This window comes from Carassius carassius, chromosome 45, assembly GCF_963082965.1.
Source record: "Carassius carassius chromosome 45, fCarCar2.1, whole genome shotgun sequence".
In the NCBI taxonomy this organism is placed as follows: Eukaryota; Metazoa; Chordata; class Actinopteri; order Cypriniformes; family Cyprinidae; genus Carassius; species Carassius carassius.
This window is the reverse complement of record NC_081799.1, coordinates 4985642-5001165: the sequence shown is the minus strand read 5'-3', so window position 1 is coordinate 5001165 and position 15524 is coordinate 4985642. Positions and strand designations below refer to the sequence as shown.

Below are 15524 nucleotides of genomic sequence, written 5' to 3'. Positions count from 1 at the left end.
GAAATGAAATACATTTATTCTAGATTACTTAGATTAATTACTAATTGAAATTATTAAATGTAATCCGTTGTTTTCCAAATTACATGACATTTTTTTTTTAGTTAGTAACGTATTCATTTACATTAAACATTTTGGGTAATATGATCAGATCACTTTTTGATTGCTTTTAGATTACTTTTGATTTCACTTGTTTATCTCATTGATTTGAATGGGATAATCTTGTACCATATTAATATAAAAATACAAAGATAAAGAAAACATGGTAACACTTTAGTATAGGGACCAGTTCTCACTATTAACTAGTTGCTTGTTAGCATTCCTATTATTAACATATTGTCTGTTTATTAGTACTTTTAAAGCAGATATTCTGCATGACCGTATTCTACATCCCTAATCCTACACAATACCTAAACTTAACAACTACCTTACTAACTATTAATAAGCAGAAAATTGGGAGTTTACCTTAAAATAAAGTTTGACCGAAAACATTCTTTGTTATTAACATCATGAAGTGCATTAAACAGTATGTTTCCCAAAATCGGGTTTGTAAAGGAACTCCAGGGGGGTTGTGAGTTTAAAGGAAAGCTAATAATCAATTAAATAATGAAAATGTAAAATTAAAATAAATCATTTTAAACTAGCATAAATAAAAAGGGGGGGTTAATTTGTTTAACTGCATGTGCATGTGACCATTAACCAAAATGTAAAAATGCATAGACTTTCTAAATATACATAAGCGTAGTTTTAGAAAGGAAAATGTAAAAAAAAAAAAAGAAAGAAAGAAAAGAAAAAGAAAAAATAAGAATCAGTGAGAATCAATAAAGTCTGACAAATTTTTTTAGCTATTTTGTAATCAATTTTACAATTAGTAGTACAATTTAATTTTAATTTTTAATTTTGTGATCTGATTACGGGTATTTTAAAATGTAATATAATCTAATTACAAAACACTTAATTTTTGACATTTGATTACTAAATCCAGATTACATGTATCCAGTTACAGTACTACCCAGCTCTGACAATAACTTAGTGTCACCGTATAAGGACTTCCTCCAAGAGTTTGTCCAAGAATTTAAAATCTGTGGTCTTTTACTTTTTATAGAATTTATTTAAATTAAAAATTAAAGTACAAATGTCATGATGCTTCAGAAGACCGTTTTAGATCTTGTTTCTTAATTTTTCTTCAGACACAACCAGAGGCCCTTAGAGGTGACGAGGGATGAAGTTCATAAGAACAGATGTCATGTGAAGTTTCCAGAACTTTTCACCAGCTTTCCTTACCGGGTCAACGTCACGGCAGTGAACTCGCTGGGTCGAGCTTCCAGCGCCATCAGCTTCGAGGAGTCTTCAATAGGTACAGTGTTATACTACACTAAAAAAACATTTGGAAAATGCATTCACTCCTAAATTGCTATTAAATTTCACAAATAATAACAAAAAAAAACCCTAGTGATGTCAAAAGATTAATCGCGATTAATCCCATCCAAAATAACATTTTGTTTACATAATATATGTGTGTACTGTGTATATTTATTATGTATATATAAATACAAACAAATGCATTTATGTATTTAAGTAAAAATATGCTGTTTATATATTAAATATATTTATATATAATATAAAATATATGAATAAACATGTAAATGTAAATATTTTCAGAATATATACTGTATGTGTATGTATTTATAAAATAACATTTACAAGTCATTTTGATGTGAACACAGTGAATTGCTTAAAAAAAGTGATTTAGAAATTCCTATTCATTATTAACCTTGATATACTGGGGTTGAGCAAATAGACCTTGCAAAAACATCTAGCTCATATTTGCCAGACACTCTTGTAATTTATAATCATCTCCTTTTATTTATTTATTTATTTATTTTTTGTTGAAAGAACAAAATCCATGCTGGCAAACAGAAGTGAAGAAAATATCTCCAATATATCGTCTGGCTGATGGTGGTGTTGAAGTGGCTTCTGGCAACTAAATAAGATGCTTACATGCATGGCTACATGTGTGCTTGATAGTAATAAAAATGCTAATGTAGTCTGGATCACTGGAATGACAGCGAAAATATTTTCCCTCTGGATCTAGTGTATATTTTTATAGAAAATGGACTCTTTAAAAAAAATGCATTTAATATGTAACAGCTATTAGATTGCATTTGAAAAAAAAAGAACATTTTAGTGACAAGTATGAAACATCGATGAAAGTTATAATGGAACTAAAGCATGCAGACTATTACATTTCGACCAGAACTTCAAGATACATGGGAACTAAATATACTAAATGAAAAAAAAAATATCTTTTTTTTTCAGCTACACTGCACAAATAATTTTCTTTATCAGATTTTTATTTTTTATTTTTTATTTTTTTGTGCTGTCAAATGATTAACCATGATTAATCGCATTCAAAATAAAAGTTTTTGTTTGCATAATATATAAATCATATGAATATAAAAATATAATTGTAAATACATGTAAACATTTTCAATATATATATATATATATATATATATATATATATATATATATATATACTGTATGTGTGTTTATTTATATCAGAGGTGGAAAGAGTACAAAAATATTCTACTCAAGTAAAAGTACCATTACATTAATGAAATTTTACTTAAGTACAATTAAAAGTACCAGTCTAAAAATCTACTCTAGTAAAAGTAAAAAGTAGCTCATTTAAAATTTACTCAGAGTAAAAATTACTTAGTTACATTTTAACAGTGGGAGGGAGTCAAAAATGGGACAGGCCAAGGGTGTCAAACTCAGTTCCTGGAGGGCCACAGTCCTGCACAGTTTAGATATAACCCTAATTAAACACACCTGATCCAGCTAATCTAATCATTTAGGTTTATTTGAAAACTACATGATATGTGTGCGGGAGCAGGGTTAGAACTAAACTCTGCAGGGCTACGGCCCTCCAGGAACTGAGTTTGACACCCCTGGTCTAGGTCTATTAATCTCAAACTAGTGGTTTTTAATTAAAGGAATCAGTTATTTAGAATAATAAAACATTTGGGCTGTTACCAGGCAAATCAGTATCAACAAACTCATCTTTTAATGCAGAGGAAATGAAGAAGATTCATTGGAAGTGGCATTTAGATGTATTACACTGTTTAGTGTAGGACAAGAATGCATAAGAATGCATAAGAATGCATTTAACCTGCAGTTACAAATGCATGAATAATGTTTTGATATACAAGACATAAAATGTTGAATACTTATTTGAAATGATAAGAAATTAATTATTTAAAAAAATCAAAAGATACTTTAAATGTGAAATTAAAATGGCCAGTATGTGTCAGCAGGTCACTGTTAATAAGTGAGTCATTGCGACTGAACCGAATCATTTAAACGGTTGATTCATTCAGGAACGAAACACTGTCACGTTGCTCAGAGACGCAAAACTGTGCTTTGGTGACTGTGTTTGGAATTATTTTCTGTTGTAGAAATAGAGCTAAAAAAGGCAATATGGTGTCTAAAACGCAAGTCTCTTAATTAACTTGTTTACTGAACTGATATATGTATGTATGTATGTATATATTCATGATGATTTTTGGAGGAAAAGATGGCATTCTTTGTTTGATTTTGATTTAATATATGAAATTATATAAATATGTGAATTTTCCACCCCTATATCTTCAATTCTGTGATCATTCTAAATGCATTTTAGGAGACTGAATCACACAGTGAAAGAACGCACTATAAATGCGCGCGCACATCATTAAAACAAAAATAGCACACTCCTCACCACTGTCTTTTTGGCTAATTTGTGCAAAACCTCTTGCTAAAATGTCAAAGCTTCATTTTAACCAGCAATGCAACGATGCAATTATTTAGCTTACCTCCACTTTCTTGTGAAGGGTTGATGTTTTGTCGAGATTTTATAAGCTGCTAGTTTGGTCTTCCTAGGCAAGTACAGCTTACACTGCATAATAGAGCATACATATGGCCAGGGTTCACTTCATTTCCTTCGAGTTCAACTTCAGAATATGACGGGGTTTCGTTTTCAGCGGTGTCTGCACCACTAACGCCTGTTTTGTCCGTCTGCATCTTTCTTGTGATTTTAGCGCCAGTTTGCCCTCCTGCCCATTATTTACTGCCGTAGTTTCCAGGGAGCGATTTTTTATTTATTTTTTTACTCAGTAATTAATGTGTTTTAAAATGTAGCGAAGTACAATACTTCAATCAAAATATACTTAAGTAAAATTACAGATTTAAAAAATTACTTTAAAAAGTATTAGTACACAAAAAAGCTACTCAATTACAGTAACGCGAGTAAATGTAATTCGTTACTTTCCACCTCTGATTTATATATATATATATATATATATATATATATATATATATATATATATATACATAATATATACACAGAACACACACACATATATTATGCAAACAAAAACTTTTATGTTGGATGCGATTGATCACAATTAATCGTTTGACAGCACTAATAAAAGTATTGAAATGCATGACACTAATTTTTCTTAACTCTTTTTCCCCCTTGTTTTAAGCATCAAATTTAGAATCAAATTTAGAGAGGTTTATGCTTAAAACCAGGTCAAAACTATTTTCCAATGAGGTATAAAAAAAAAAATATATATATATATATATATATATATATTTTTTTTTTTTTAAGTTAGCAAATTATCTTGTCTACAGGATGTTTAGATGTTTCTTAAATATCTTTTTTTTTTTCCAGTTCCTCCTCTCAGCATGCTCAGACATAAAAATCTGCATCCGAATAGCCGACATCTAAACAACATCAACAGTGTTTGAAAGTCGTAAAGAGTGTTTCGCTCAAGCCAGGTCAAGGCCTGAGCTATAAATCCTGAAGCCACTATGTGTCTGCTATGAATAGTAAAGGGAACGGGGCTCAGAAACATCTCTTTGTCCTCGTGTGTATGTGTTTGTGTGCGAGTGAAGCTAAAACCGCAGAGCAAACAGAATGATCCTTGGACACCGCATCTCAAGAAGAAGAGAAAGGCCACTCTGTTGCTCTCTGCTTATTTCCCATAAACCTTAGCTCCAAACAGCTTTCGTAATATTCAGGAGACGCCGCTGCTCAAAAGACATCTCGAGAAATGTCACAGTGTGGCTTCTTTAGGAGACGTGTATGTTATGTCAAACTGATTTTCTGCTCAGAGGGATGAGCTGTGGATCATAAAGAGGAGATCTCAGCACTATTCATCATTCATCTATTTTTCCATTATAGTCTTTTGCTAGTGGCATTTGTCATGAGTGATTCTTTCTGCGTAGCCACTAAAACTGTGTTCCTTTTATACTGAGCCTTGTCACAACTCAAATACCATTAGCATTTCATTAGCATTTTCACACTTCCTAGCTATGTTAGAGGAATAGTTTACCCAAAAAGATCTTATGACTATTATTATTACTAAGCCTGTATGGCTTATTTTGTTTTATTTTTTCTGAGAAAGCTAAATGAGAAATTTTTCAAGCTAGTCTATTCCATATGGTGAAAGCAAGTTTCAAATGACAGCAAGCTTCAAGGTTTAAAAGACAAAGTGCCTTAAAGATAACCCACAAGTCTTTCCAATCCCAAAAGCCTTTGTTTTTCCATACATTTCTCAAATCTTAACTTTTGAGATTTTGGACTGTTTTGCTTCACTAGCATGTCTTCTTGTGGATTAGTTAAATTATTATTTATTTATTTATTCATTTATTTATTTGCATATTCAAATATACCAGAAACATTCTATAGAAATGCCATTTGGTGTCAATTACGCCAAACCTGGCGAGATGCATTTTTGGCTTGACCCATTTGAATATGGCCATGTGTGGATACGATTTGAGGACTTTTCTCCTATCTGTTTTCCACAGAAGAAATCAATGAAATTCTGATGACAGATTTAATTACGGGGGATTCATTTCTTTGAATATGATACCTGAGATTGGTCATGGGCTTACATCGAGGTCTCTTTGGTCCAACAGTGAAACCTGACCCCCCTGAGAAGGTGGTGGCCAAACCTGTAGCCAACAATGCACGGAGACTAGAGGTGACCTGGAATAGTCCCAGTACGTGGCCCGATGTGGAGACCTTCCCGCTGAAGTACTTCCTGCGCTATCGGCCGCTTATCCGAGACATGTGGCAGCACGTAAGTGGGGAACACCGATTTTCTAGCTCCTTGTCATCTTTAACGTTTATATAAAGAGCACATGCTATGTGGCCTCAAACTATTAATGACATATTCTGGTAACCAACTATATACGTCCTTTCTGCATGGTTTAAAATAGTGTTTCAACCACGTCTCGTTTTGTAGAAGAATACAGGGGTCAACGTGATTTGGTTCCATTGTCAGCTCTCCACTTGAGTCTAATTGTGTCCCTCAGCTCTACAGAGCCATGAGACCAGATATATTTATTTGGAAACTGATTTGCTCACCAATATGTCAATCAGTGTTTTGGACAAATGAAAATAGGTGATTTATGTCCCATAGTCTCAGCTCATATAGGTTGCTATACTACTGAATGAGAGCACCAGCCAGTCAGTCAGAGAAGATTTCTTAAGAAGCCTATTGGATTTATTGAATTTATTCCTCTTACATATCAAGGCTGAAAGTAGATGTTGTGTCATGCTTATTTCCATTAAGCTCCTTAAGTAGATGAGCACATCTCACTCCATAATCTAGTTACTGCCTGGCACTAAGAATATTAAGTGTTTCAGAAATATTTCAAATCTGTTCGGGAATTTTGAAATTAGACCACTTGCTCTGGATGAATGCAGTATAGATCTGTTTTGCCATGATACTGGAACTTTTTTTTTTTTTTTTTTTTTACTTACCCCTTAACCCAGCTAAATGCCCCCTCCTCAAAAAAAAAAAAATACAGAATAAAACGTAAAAGGGAAAATAAATAACATTTATACAGATTAATAAAGATTTAGGTCTCTGAGAAGAAAATGAATGATGTTTAGACTATACAGGACTATAGCAGGTTACAACACAGATAAGACATATTTGGAAAACATATATATACATTTTTTTTTTCCTTCCTCTCCCTCTCTTTTTTTTTTTTATAATACATTTTCAGTTAGGGAGAGAAAGGGACCCCACATTTTCATAAACAAATCATGACGTCCTGAAGCTCTAAATATCACACGTTCATAGCTAGCAATATTTGACATAAGGTCCAACCATTCATCATATGAGGAAGGTGTGTCAGACTTCCAATGTCTAAGAATGACTCTGCATCCAGAGACCATAGCTAAACGGCACCATAGCATCTGTTGTCGAGATATAGGCATATCCTCTGGTATAATGCCCAACATACACAAGGCAGGGTTCTTAAATAATGACAGGCAAAAAATATTATTAACAAATTGTACAATTTTCTCCCACATTTCCTCCACCATGTCACATTCATATAACATATGAACCATAGTTCCTATATCTTTTTTACACCGCCAGCACAATGCAGTATCTCTTAATTTAATTCTGGCCAATCTGCTTGGAGTCCAGTAACATCTATTAAGAATTTTATAATTTATCAATTGGGATTGAGTTTCACGGACATTAGTATGCCATTTTGATACAACCTGTTTCCACGTTTCTTCCTTGATCATCCCCCCTAAATCTCTTTCCCATGCCACTTTAAGACCATTTAAGTTAGGTGCATTAGCATCTCTAATATAGGCGTAGAAAGCCGAGCCCATCCCCTTTTTGTGACCGTTAGTAGCAGTCAGGACCATTTTTTATGGTTGCATGGAGACAATGTCTTATTTGGAGGTATTTCCAAAAGTCAGTGTTCGATAGTTTGTAAGTTTGTTTCAGGTGATTAAATGAGACCACATGTTCACCCTCATACAGGTGATCTAAATACCATATTCCCTTATTAGCCCATTGTATCCAGCAGAAAGCCCTCTTATCTATTCGTAATTTGGTGTTGTGCCACACCGAGGCTCTAGTTGTTAGCCATGGGGTTTGTTTTGAATGTTGGTGATACAATTTCCAGCTTTCCCTAGAAAATTTAAGAACTGGATTTTGGTCTGGTATTGATCGGGCAAGCTGTGTCAAGAAGGCCTCTGCTGGAAAGGGGGCAATTAGTTATTTTTCAATATGTACCCATGCAGGGGCTTCATTGGATGCCATATTGTTTTTAGCCAGCTGCGAGAGCGAGAAGGACCAATGATACCAGTCAATTTTGGGAAGAGAGAGCCCACCTGAACCTTTAGCAGAATACAATTTAGTACGATTAAAAAGGGGTCTCTTCCCCTGCCAGATGAAGGATTGCACATATTTGTTGTATTCTTTCAGAAGGGATGATGGTAGTAAAAGGGGAAGCATGTATGATAGATAATTAATTTTAGGTACAATTATCATTTTAACTAAATTAATTCGACCCAGAGTGGACATTGTAAGTTTACTCCAGTTCTGTAACAAATTTTGAATATCCTGAATAATCGGTTGAAAGTTAATCTGCATTATTTTCTCAAATCCTGGTATAAGTTTAATTCCCAAATAAACCATGCCTGATGAGACCCATCTAAATGGCCACTGGTCCCCTGTTATCCCATGGCAATTTTTAGACAAGGGCATTACTTCTGATTTAGTCCAATTGATTTTATAGCCCGAGATCTGGGAAAAATCGTCAATTAAAGAACACATTGTAGGCACTGTCATTTGTGGATTGCTGGAAACAAGTAAGATATCATCAGCATATAGAAGTACCTTATGTTCCTGCTGGCCCGCTATGATGCCTCCAATATTTGGATTATTGCGTATTGCAATAGCTAATGGCTCTAAGACCAGTGCAAAAATAAGAGGGGAAAGGGGACACCCTTGTTTTGTGCCCCTATGTAGCTCAAACCGCGAAGACATTATACCATTGCATAGTACCGATGCCACTGGTTCATTGTACAGTAAGTTTACCCATTTAGTATATAGAGGTCCAAAACCAAATCTTTTAAGTGTTTGAAATAAGAAGCCCCATTCAACTCTGTCAAAGGCCTTCTCTGCGTCTAGAGAGAAGGGATACTGGAACTTCTTACTTCGATGTAATGACTTATACAGATTAAATACACATTTAATTAAACTTTTGAAAATGAGTTCAAAATGAGTATTAAAGCCGTTTCAGATATTCATTGATATGTATCAAAGAGTCAGTAGTTTTGGGGGAAAAAAATGTAACTTAAAAATGCAACATTGAAGTTGCAATGAAATCGAGCTAGCAACTAGTGTTGTCAAAAGTACCAACTTCTGTACCAGTCGGTTTACATTTCCCGCTTACATTTGAGCGAATTCTTAAACCGTGCTGGTTAGTGATTGTGTTCACTCGCTCAACAGATATGACTGTGATTGGCTTCACTGATCATCGCTTCATGCTCTTCACCGAGTGCTCACACAGAAACACTTGGGAGGTTTGAAAGCTGCATCTATCAGCCAATCACAGTTATATCTGCTGAGTGCATGAACACAATGGCAGTCCGCTGTGTTTAAGAATTCGCTCAACAGTGCTCAAGTGTTAGCGGAAAAAGGACAATTTAAAAAATTTAGTAAACACTGGAATTCAGTACTTTTGGCAACAGGTCTCTTTCTTTCATATTGTGATATACAACAGTTTAACAAATTATCGAAAAAAATTAAATAAATAAATACAGGATGGGGACTTTGTTCTGTCTGCTGGTTGTTGATTGGTTTTTGAGATGTGGGCGTGGCATTACAAATCCATGTGAACTTGCAGTCATTGTAGAGAGGGCAGGGTTTAAGTGGACTAAATGATTATTATTACATTTTTGCGTGCGTTACTAAAGAGAAATCTGTTGGGAGATCATGTTAAAATAATTTGATATAGTGTTGATTAAGAAAAATCATATATGAATTCTTTGCATTGACATCTAAAAAAAGTCATTTACAGTACAAAATAAATTTTGATTTAAATTTTGATTAAATTTTTTTTTTTTGAAAGCAACTAAATTTAAAGTTGTCAATCAATCTACGTGCAAACACCAATGTTATGTAGCTGAAGTCATGATGCCATACTTCACTACAGAGCGCATCTTATCCCTCCTTAGAAAGAATACAACAACATTTTCAAAACAACTATTACTCAGTGCCATATGAATCCTATTTGAGTTCTGTGAGACCACTACTCCTCTGAAACAAACCATATCAGCCTGAACACGAGCTCATATCAGCTTGCAGCAAAGACCATATTGAGCTCCACCACGATAAGGTGGAAACCTCATCAGTCTTCAGCAGGGCCGCATTTCAGCTGCACCTCACATGTGCACTCACGTAGTGCATCACGGCGAGAGGGCTTCAGAGAGATGAAAGAGCCAGCTCAGCACAGGGAGCGTGGTGTAGGGAAGCCATTCATTCTGCTGAGGAATGAGGGGATGGCAGCTGGAACAGTCCTCGCTGAGCGATGGATGCCTCAAAGCTGCCTGGGATCATACGGCAAAATGTGGCATGGAAACAATCAAGCGCTCGCGGCTAGCCGAAGGTGTCCCTTGGTTTAAGAAGTGGACATGTTTTATATTTGCTTTTTTAATATTAAAAACATCAATTCCAGTTGAATTGAGGTGCGGGTATGCAAACATGGCTCAGATATTAGAAACTCCGATTTCTGTTGCCAGAACTGTCTAAGCAGACCAAATTTTTCTATTCTGTGCAGTGCACTTCTTTTTTGTTTTTTTATTTAAGATATATATGTCTAACACAAAAATACAATTCGACAGAAATGATAGAGGCCTTTTGTCATGGTGGAATCGGTAGACAGATCGATAGGCAGTCAGACAGGCACAAATTCAAAGTACCACATGTATGCAAAAGTATGCATTTGCATGGAAAAGTATAAGTTAATTCTGGATCCATAGTCTGGTAATTAGGACTTTGAATTTTATTTATTTATTTATTCATTTATTTTTAACTGTCAGACATCTGTTCAGAAATCATGCATTTAAAAACACAGTGAATCCACAAAATTATGACCGATTTTAAGACTCATTTTAAGAGTCATCCGCAACTGTTTTTACACAAATAATGAAATCTTTCACAAATGCTTACTGGAAAGATTTATTAATTTAAGATGAAAGTTTGCCCTAGAATTCTGTCATCATTTATTAACCCTCAAGTGGTTCCAAACCTGTATGACTTTCTTCTGTGGAACACAAAAGGAGATGTTTTGAAGAATGTTTAAATGGTTTTAATGTTAATGTTAAATGTTAAGTTAATGGGGTCCAAAACAACATTGTATGGACAAAACCACTTTTTGGTTACACTTTATATGCAGGTTTGGAATGACATTACAATTTTAAGGTGAACTTTCCATTTAATATATCAAAGGCATATTTCAAGATCAGGAAACAAACGTTAAATGTGTACCATAATGAACAGTTCATTCTTAAATTACTATTGAAACCTAACATTAGAAATAACTTGGTCAAAAGCTAAATGTGTGGCCTCACATTGACATATACTTGATTATATAGTATGAAGGTTGTTTTGTTGAGCGGCTCAGATAAATGAGTGGACTGAGATAGTCAATGGATCGATGCTTCTGCTCAGTTGTAATTGATGGAGCTGAGCTGAAGAAACATATGGTGGAGCAGAGCTTTAAAAAGCACTGACATTTAAAAGATGACTCTAAGAGCAACGGAAGTGTGGAGTAATTATAAAAAAGATATGCATACAGTACATTCACACCCGCTGAGTGATGAACTTTGAAACTTTTTATTCGGTCGAAGGTGTGAAGAAGAAATTATTTAGACATCTATTTTTGTGGTGTATAAATATCAGTATTTTGAGTGCCAAATTCAATAACAATAAATAGGGCAGCAATTAAATTAATAAATTTTATTTTAAATTAAATTAATAAATTATTAAATAGCAGTGTTTATTTGCATGTTTTGTCTGAATTGTTTTAGTGTTGTCTGTGATATTTTTTTATGAGGAAAATGACAGACTATTCATGATGTTCTTTCTCTTTGGATAAAAGTATTGCTGTAATGATGTTTCAAACTAATCGATGGTGTCAATTATGTAAATGCATCATTTTGCATTGATTGCATGAATACATCCAACTTTTTATGTTCATGCCAATGATGGCTCTTGGGCATTATGAAAATTTTCAGTACTCACAAAAAAGTTCGATTAATCGACTAATCTTATGTATGTTAATCGACTAATTTTATGTATGTATTTATGTATTTACATAATTTTATTTTATTATTTGAAGAAAAATGGTATAGTTACAACTTCTACCAGCAGGGGTTAAAGGCCTATGCTACGCAGCAAAACTTTGACCATGTTAAATCGGTGCATTCAGTGCCTGGTTTACTGGTTAATGTATAAAGGGCAGGTTTTATGTGTGTAAATACCACAGACTAAAAAGCGCAGATGTTTTTCATGTACCCTTTGGGTTAAACATAAAAAAATATATATATAGTTTCAATATTAAGGTTGTACATGCATTTCATTAGCACATGCATTTAAAGACCAGGTGAAATCCTGTTAATCGCAAGTTATTCTGGAGAGAGATGTGAATGATGGATTGAAATAGATGGGAGCGGCAAAAAGACACGAGACAGCTGTGAAATGACTGCATATGTTTCACGCTCTGTCTTTTGTCCAGGAAAGCAGCAGCATGGAGTCTGAAAAAAAGAAAGGAGTCTGGGGAAGCGGAGAAAACAATGTTTTTTTTCTCTTCTTCGCCCCTTTCATTCCCAGAAATGATGTATTTAAACTCAAGCTTTAACAGGCCGCTGTGGTGCCACTCAGCCAAATGAGAAAGAATCTGCTCTTGACCAGTGGGGGCTTCTGGGAGTCACTGCTCAGAATGAATGTGCTGTGTTAGAGGCCAGGCTTCATAGAGCTCCGTCCAGTTTCAGGTGACTGATATGTGACTGCAGATCTAATAGGGTTCGGCTCACCGTTGCTTCAGGTAATCACAATGATGGACAAAATTAAAGCTACAGAAGGAGTGCACTATTCCAAAATGGAGTATAGGTTTAAAAGAGTAATGGCATTTAAACAAGGTTTAGAATGTTATTTTTGAAATTGTGTAGTATAGCAAACATTTGGACTGTTAACATAAAGTCTGGTCCACATTGTAGATCATTCTCGACAAGTTTTGCTTGTTTTGTTGGTTAGCATGGCCTTGTTAAAACCTCTGCTAGTAGATGCCTGGTTCCCTTTTAGTCAGTTACTCTCAACGGCAAGTTGGTGACCCCAATTCAACGGTCACCGACGTGTCATCTCTGCTCCCTCCTTCAGGGAACGAGGGTTACCATACATAACTGAGACATTTTTTAGAATGAAAAAAAGAAAGTTGGAAAGATATATATTGGTGGAAGGAAAAAAAAAATACCATAGCAGATATTTAACATCTGTATTTTTGGAGGCCCCTTATAGTGTAAAATGTTAAATAGATATTTTCATATTTTTATCTTTATACTGACACCTGTTGGTGTGGGTCTAGCATTAGCATTTTGGTTATTGTTTTTAAAAACAGTAAGTGATGCGCAGATGTTGTTTATTTTTCTTTAGTGCTTTCAAACGATTAATTGTGATTAATCAAATTAAGTTTTTATTTACATATTATATATGTGTGTACTGTGTATATTTATTATGTTTATATAAATGCAAACACATGCGTGTATATATTTAAGAAAAATATGTTATGTTTGTATATTAAAAATATTTATAGAAAATATAAAATTTAAATATAAATGTATGAATGCATATGCATGTAACTATATTTTCAAAATATCTACTGTATGTGTGTGTATTTATATACATATATTGAATAAACACAGTACACATTATGTAAACAAAAATGTTTATTTTGAATGCGATTAACCATTTTGACATCGCTATTTTTTTATTATTTTAGGTTTCATTTTTTATGTTTCACAAATTTTATTGCGCAATGATTCAGTAAATATATCTAAAGTAAAGACATTTCTAATGCTACAAAATAATTAAGTTTTCACTTTTCAAACGTTCTATTCATCAAAGAATTTATGTCCATTCATAATTAATAATGTACTATTATTGTGTAGGTTTTGCTTACCTGCTACTAAACAAAAATGGTTGAAACACTCGTCGTATTAGCCTGGTTTCAAAACATTGTTTGGTTTCGCACTGCAATATTCATAATGTCCTTGAATAGTGCAAATAACACACATTTTATATCTTCCCATTTATTTCACAAGTTTTAGTTTATGTTTATGAATAAACTGCAGTTTTGCAAAACAGCCTTTTCTTTAATATCTAATTTCATGATGAAACTGCAAGCAAACACAACAGCGTAGACCAATAATTGCCTTGTCCTTAGTTTTCCTTCGTTGTTCTTTTTTTTTAATGGAGAGACAGGTTCAAATAACAGTGCACTTATGCTGATTTATTGACTACTATACTGTGTTTCATAGGACCCATTAGCCATTAGCGTGTGATGTCAGTTAGCAGTCACAGTTATGATATCATCCACGGCTGTCCGTGCTGCAGATATCAAACAGCAGTGAACCGGGGGGAATCAGATGCCTGCTTGGTTGTTTTGCTCGTTTGGGTGTGTGTATGTATGTGTGTGAGCCATTATGAACTTCCAAAACGCCTCACTATAGCTAACAGTGGCTCGGAACTCAATTAATAACTGCACAGAGGCGGATTACAGCAAATTAACCAGCAGCATGGAGGGGGAAATAAAGGTCATATATACAAAATGTGGGTGTTTGGAGACTCTGAGATGTGTGAGTCTTATGAAAGTATGCTCAGTCAAGCTGTGGTGTGGTTTTTTATTTAAACGGCATCATGACCTGTCCCTCCTCATGGTCCCGCAGCCTCCATTCCTCTTATTTATGGATCTCATCAGAATTCAGGGTTTGAAGATGCTCCCTAGAAGACACACAAACACTTCTTGCACTGAGGTTATTTATTTATTTATTAATTCTTTTATTTATTTATTCTTTTATTTAATTTCAAGCAGAATTAAAAGATGACTGTAAAAATATATATATTTACAGTATATAAGTCCTAATTTTAAATCACATATTTTTACTGTTCATTCACAAATTAAATTCAGTGATGTGGTCAAAACAGTTAACAGCACGCTCGAGGCCAAGATTATAAACGAATAACAAGCTTCAGTCTGTTTTTGACACAAATCTATCATATGACTTCAGAAAACATTCTGTTGTGCACAAGTCAGATGGACTACATTTATGAGAGTTTCATTTTACTTTTGTGTCCTTTCTGATTCTTCATTCTCCAGTCTTCAGATTTTTTATTTTATTTTTATGCTTATTTTTTTATGTTCCACTGAAGAAAGACTGGAGTGTGGATTCAGAATAACATCAGGGAGAATAAATGATAACTGAATTGTGTCAACTAAGTTTCTGGTCACTTCTCGATTGTCAGATTTATTCTTACGCAGAAGGACCAGCCGTAATCGTCGTCTCGCTTACCATGTGCTAATTTACCCACAATTCTCTTCTTTGATTCAGCCGTTGATTTGTCTCTCTCCACCTGTCTCCCCCGGCTGCCCCGCGTTTAATG

General features: G+C 34.2%; 1 protein-coding gene across 2 annotated transcripts in view; it reads left to right on the top strand.

Moving 5' to 3' along the window:
- cntfr (ciliary neurotrophic factor receptor) overlaps positions 1 to 15524 on the top strand; it is a 192005-nt gene that overhangs the window by 146644 nt on the left and 29837 nt on the right. For both annotated transcript variants that reach the window (XM_059539326.1, XM_059539325.1), the window contains exons 5-6: positions 1188 to 1354; positions 5965 to 6128. In XM_059539326.1, the coding sequence (XP_059395309.1) occupies positions 1188 to 1354; positions 5965 to 6128 (331 nt within the window). The remainder of the gene's footprint in view (positions 1 to 1187; positions 1355 to 5964; positions 6129 to 15524) is intronic.